Genomic DNA, 6000 nt, shown 5'->3' with positions numbered 1-6000 from the left:
ATATGAATGTATATGTACACAAATTACAGATACTAACATAGATACCATTAGGCCTTGGCTATATATGGATTTTATAGATAAATTAATGTTTTTTGTTGCAGACGATTTAAAAAAAAAATTAAAAAAATCATTTTTTTCTCTCCTCTTGCTCTGGCATACTTTTTGCCCCCGGGAGCTTCCGTACCTTCCACCCTACCCCTTATTTCCTTTGCGGAGATTAAACACACCTAGTAAAATACAGTTAATGTTAACGCTAACCAGAGTGAGACGCTTGTTCCAAACAATAGAAAAGTGTTGTCAGTAGTTTGGTTTTGCGGCAATAGCGTCAAACAGATAACTGCACGCTGCAAAGTTTGTAAAAAAAAAGGGCAGCAGCACAACAAACCTATTCCGGCATCTGAAACAAGCCTCCAGCCAAGTGCGGGAACTGCAACTCTTTACAAAGCAAACAAGGCCCCAACGACAACAAACTGTAGCTAAAAAGCAGTCTACTGCGATGGAATCATTTACACAAGGTACCATGTATGATAAGAAAGAAGCACAGTGGAGAACAATCACTAAAGCAGTCGCTCTGCATGTCACTAAAAATGTGGCGCTCAAACAGTGGAAAAGCCTGCGTCTACTGTTTATTTACATACCGTATATATTTTATTCAAGACAGACGCTTCAGGTTGCGCTTTCTTAATCTAATGTTGGAGTTTATTTGCATGCAATGTGCAAAGCTATATTTTTGTTTACTGAAGTATTTTATTTAAGACAGATGTATTGCCTCCCAGAGAAAGCTCTACATATATTTATTTGAAAATTATTCCATAAAAAGTGCAATTTATATCTGGTCTAAAAAGAACAATGTTATACAAATTAGATTTTTTTAAGAGTAAGATGCAGTGTATGCAGTGTGATTTCAAACTACTAGGTTATGATCGAATAAAAAAAACAACAACTTGTTTTAAATTATCTCTCTATCAAATTTGACCGAGAAGTCAACAGATGGCACATTATTACTGACCATATGTGTCTGTTGGGTGTGTTCAAATGTTTTACTTTATTGTCATTTTAATATACAGTGATTAAATGATCTTTTATAGTTGCTACTGTGGAGTTAAAGGTTGTGCTATGGATTAGAGCTAATTAATTCACTTCACATTACATACATAAATTAGAACTGCACTGATGTCAAACAGGATTATGGAAATTATGACGCTTTACTACAAATACCACACAGCAGAGCTAGAAGATATTGACGCAGTGTTTCCCATACATTAAATTATTTGTGGCGGCTCTCCATATTCACATTTAGATTGACACAGAAAGATTTGGCGTTGTTTTACTTTATTTTATTTAAGATTTGACGTGTTCGCCCTCGCTCAAAAACACATTATAATGGGACTGTCTGTGTAGGTGTGTGTAGCTTGTCGTTGCAAAGCCGTACAGTAGTAAGGATGAGCGGTACAGCCAAAAAAAAAACTATAATCACGATATATACTGCAGCCTCTTGCAATAGCAATACATTATTTGGCATATAAATGATAATAGAACCATTTTAGAACTCCTAATTTAGCTGCTGACCTATGCAGTAACATATTGCGTCATTTCCAGTTGTATCATTTTCTCAGAAGTATAATTAATCTACTTGCTAATTTATTGTTGTTAATTGCTTATTTTCTATTTCAACGCAGATCCATCTACACTTCTGTTAAAATGTATTATGCACTTCTGTTCTCCATAATTTCTTATGTTGTTTGGCTACTTTACATTATTAGATTTGGGCCTTACTCCAATACTGATACTTAAAATTTTCCAAGATCGATGAATGATTACATTATTTAAATTTTTACATTTGCTATAATCTAGGAAAGACATCTTTAAATTATTTCCTACTACTGATTTCAAACCTTTGGTTTTGCCCTTAAAGTCTTCCTGTGTCCTGAGTTTGTGAACAATAACAAAAACACCAAACAATTTGTTGACAGTAAAAAAATATCATTTTAACCACTGTATCGATCCGCCGACCTCTGCTTACATCCAGGAGCTATAAAAACATTTAATTTTCCGCCATGGAGGTAATAATTTGCACTGTGGAGGGACGTTACCCGCTAGTTAGCTTGCAGTTTGTCTGTGTTAAATATGTAGAAAACAGCAAGAATGTGCCATCAACATATTATTAACGTACTCTCTACTTATCGCCATTTTCTTTTAATACTAAATACTTGTATCATGTGCATATATTTCATCTGCTGATGTATTCCTGTTGTAGTAAAAAAAAAAAAAAAAAAAAAGTAAAAGTAATATCGGCCTATACCAATAAATGAATGCCTTTATTGATATATGTTGAAATTCCAATAATCGGTCGATCCTAAATCCACATGCAATATCATGATGATGATAGTATCAAAAACTCTATTGTCGACCACATTTAATACCCGTAACCCATCCCCACAGACACATTCTGTAATTATTTTGCTACTCTTTTAATAAGTTTTGGCAGTGACAAGCTAAAGCAAAGTGCACTTCTCGTAACAGCAACCATTGCCTCTCCTCTACAAGTGAAATGATAAAGCCTGAGGAACATCCTGTTTTCATGTGATGCGTTCTGACAGCTCACCAGCAGTTTCCCAGCAGCCCTTGGAGGATGTCAGAGGGTCGTGGCGTGCGGAAAACGGACCACTTGACGCCTCGGTCTTTGAAGTTGCTGCATTTGATCTCGTGGGGGCGGAGCCACTTCTTGATTCGCTGCTGGACGCTGTCCCCCTCGGGGAAGCCTACTGACCGAGGGCCTGGGGGGAAGCTGTCATCCACAAAGTTCACCGTGTTCTTATTGCGGCATGGACAGCAGAGGGTAAGAGGGAAGAGAAAGGGCGAGACAGCATTAGAGAACAGAACATGATGGAATGTAATATCTTTCCAGCAAACATCACATTCAATACCGATGCTCAGATTTGAGAATGAACAAGGTAATCAATGGTCTGCTTTTGAGGTTTTGAGGTTGGGAGTGGCATCATTCAATTGCACAGCAGGGGACCAAAGTGACACAACGTGCCACCCGAGAGGCAGAACCATCACGTGAACCCATTACAAACTCTGCTATGAAATAAGAAGCGGCATCTTTACTCCTCGCGTCACCTTGCTACACAGTTACACGAGATAACAGATCAAGACACCCAATCCGACACACTATCTGCTCATCTAAAACCCTTTTGTACAGCAAGCACTCCGGTTTCCTATTTGCAGTGTCAGAAGCGGGATTGGCCAGATGTATTGTTGGCACCCCGCTGCTGTAGCGGTGAAGCAAATTGATTGCTCACCAGTGCCCCTCCCTTCATAATTCAATTCTGTAGCCTTGATGTGGCATTAGTGAACAGACAGTGTCAGCGCCTTGCCGTCATCCAAGGATGCGATGACGCTCGCGGAAGTGTGTAGTTCACCGGTTTATGTACGACTCTTGAACTGGCTTTAAAGTTTTATGGATTGTAGGTGACAATGCGATTTAACGCTGCAGCGTGGAAACTTTAGCCCTGGACTTTGAAATTAAGTGTGGTGGAAAAAGGACAACCGATACGATTGTGTAAATGTATATGGGCGTAATCATGATTGTATTCCGAAATACCGTTAATTCCCAACTACAAGCCGCTACTTTTCTCCTACAATTTGAACCCTTAAATAAAACAGTGTGGCTAATTCACATATTTTTCTTTACGGACGGTGATAACGCAAATATTTAAAAAAACAACAACTAGCAAGTACCGTATTTTTCGGACTATAAGTCGACATATTTTTCATAGTTTGGCCGTGGGTGCGACGTATACTCCGGAGCGACTTATGTGTGAAATTATTAACACATTACCGTAAAATATCAAATAATATTATCTATCTCATTCGCGTAAGACCTGAAGAAAATGTCCGCAATCGTCACACACACGTCAGCAATCGTCACTCACACGCCAACCAATAAGAATTCGGCGTGGGGAGGGTCATGGCAGAAGAGCATTGTGGGTCATGGAATGCTAACTGCTATATGCTATACGCTACTGCCGGAGCTATTAAAATGGATCACATCAACATTGGCGGTAACTTATAAAAACTGAGAAGGACTGAACTAAAATGGCACCGAAAAGGAAATCATATACTGCAGATTACAAGCTGGACGTAGTGAAATATGCAGCAGAGAACGGCAATCGAGCAGCAGAAAGAAAGGACGCTAGCGGGGCGCATAACAGAGGTGACACCGGGGAGGAAGATTTCATCGGATTTAGCGAACGAGAGTGACAGATTGTTTGGTAAACGTATAGCATATTCTATATGTTATAGTTATTTGAATGACTCTTGCCATGATGTGTTACGTTAACATACCAGGCACGTTCTCAGTTGGTTATTTGTGCGTCATATGGCGTACACTTATTCAGCCTGTTGTTCACTGTTCTTTATTTATTTTAAATTGCCTTTCAAATGTCTATGGTGTTGGATTTTATCAAATAAATTTCCCCCAAAAATGCGACTTAAACTACATTGCGACGTATATGTTTTTTTCCTTCTTTATTGTGCATTTTCGACCGGTGCGACGTGTACTCCGGAGCGACTTATAATCCGAAAAATACGGTATTTAGAAAAGGTGTGTAATTTATTGTGCTATGGCGCCATCTTTTGGACGAGTTAGCTCACTGCAGGTGCTGCAGTGTCCTTCCATTTAGTGCTTTTACCCGGAAGTAGAAGTGCCGTTCCGTCTTCGAGCCGTCCATAGCGTTTTTACTCGTACGGATTCTTCATTTATCACGCCAAGCAACGTTCCACAATATAACAAAAACTATTTATACTTCCTAAACTGTGCCATGTGTGATGTCTGTATGAGTGTTTTGATGCATATTTCTACATGCTATCTATCCTAATGTAATGAAGCGAGCGTCGTTAGCATTCGCTATTGAACCTCCTGGATGAAAACACTTTTCATTTAACCTAAGAGGTGTTGCAAAAAGGAATGGGCAAAGAGGAATGGGTGGAATTGCCCAAATATAGGAGTGCCAAGCTTGTGGCATCGTAACAAAAAATACTTGAGGCTGTAATTGCTGCCAAAGGTGCATCAACAAAGTATTGAGCAAATGCTGTGAATACTTCTGTACATGTGCTTTTTTTAGTTTTTCAAACATTTGCTTGATTTGAAAAAACTTTCACATTATGGGGTATCGTCTATAGGATTTTGAGAATAAACATTAATTTATTCCATTTTGAAATATGTAACAACAAAATGTGGAAAATGTAAAGAAATGTAAATACTTTCTAGATACATAGTACAAAACCCCAAACCAGTGAAGTTGGCACATTGTGTAAATCGTAAATAAAAACAGAATACAATGATTTGCAAATCCTTTTCAACTTATATTCAATTGAATACGCTGCAAGACAAGATACTTAACATTCGAACTGGTAAACTTTGTTAATTTTTGCAAATATTAGCTCATTTGGAATTTGATGCCTGCAACATGTTTAAAAAAAGCTGGCACAAGACTGAGAAAGTTGAGGAATGCTCATCAAACACTTATTTGGAACATCCCACAGGTGAACAGGCTAATTGGAAACAGGTGGATGGCACGATTGGGTATAAAAGCATTTTCTATGAAATGGTCAGTCATTCACAAACAAGGATGGGGCGAGAGTCACTACTTTGGGAACAAATGCGTGAGCAAATTGTCGAACAGTTTAAGAACAACATTTCTCAACAAGCTATTGCAAGGAATTTAGGGATTTCACCATTTACGGTCCGTAATATCAAAAGGTTCAGAGAAAACCAACATTCGATCCCTCAGGCGGTACTGCATCAAAAACCGACATCAGTGTGTAAAGGATATCACCACATGGGCTCAGGAAGACTTCAGAAAACCACTGTCAGTAACTACAGTTTGTCGCTACATCTGTAAGTGCAAGTTAAAACTCTACTGTAGTCCAGACCTGTCTCCCATTGAAAATGTGTGGTGCATTTTGAAGCATAAAATACGACAACGGAGACCC

At 38.6% G+C, this 6000-nt stretch overlaps 1 protein-coding gene across 1 annotated transcript in view; it reads right to left on the bottom strand.

Moving 5' to 3' along the window:
• LOC133655908 (calpain-15-like) overlaps positions 1-6000 on the bottom strand; it is a 113550-nt gene that overhangs the window by 63749 nt on the left and 43801 nt on the right. The window contains exon 3 of the mRNA XM_062056531.1: positions 2606-2814. Coding sequence (XP_061912515.1) covers positions 2606-2814 — 209 coding nt within the window. The remainder of the gene's footprint in view (positions 1-2605; positions 2815-6000) is intronic.

This window comes from Entelurus aequoreus, linkage group LG08, assembly GCF_033978785.1.
Source record: "Entelurus aequoreus isolate RoL-2023_Sb linkage group LG08, RoL_Eaeq_v1.1, whole genome shotgun sequence".
In the NCBI taxonomy this organism is placed as follows: Eukaryota; Metazoa; Chordata; class Actinopteri; order Syngnathiformes; family Syngnathidae; genus Entelurus; species Entelurus aequoreus.
Note: the sequence above shows the minus strand (reverse complement) of the source record. Positions and strands in the feature narration are given on the sequence as shown.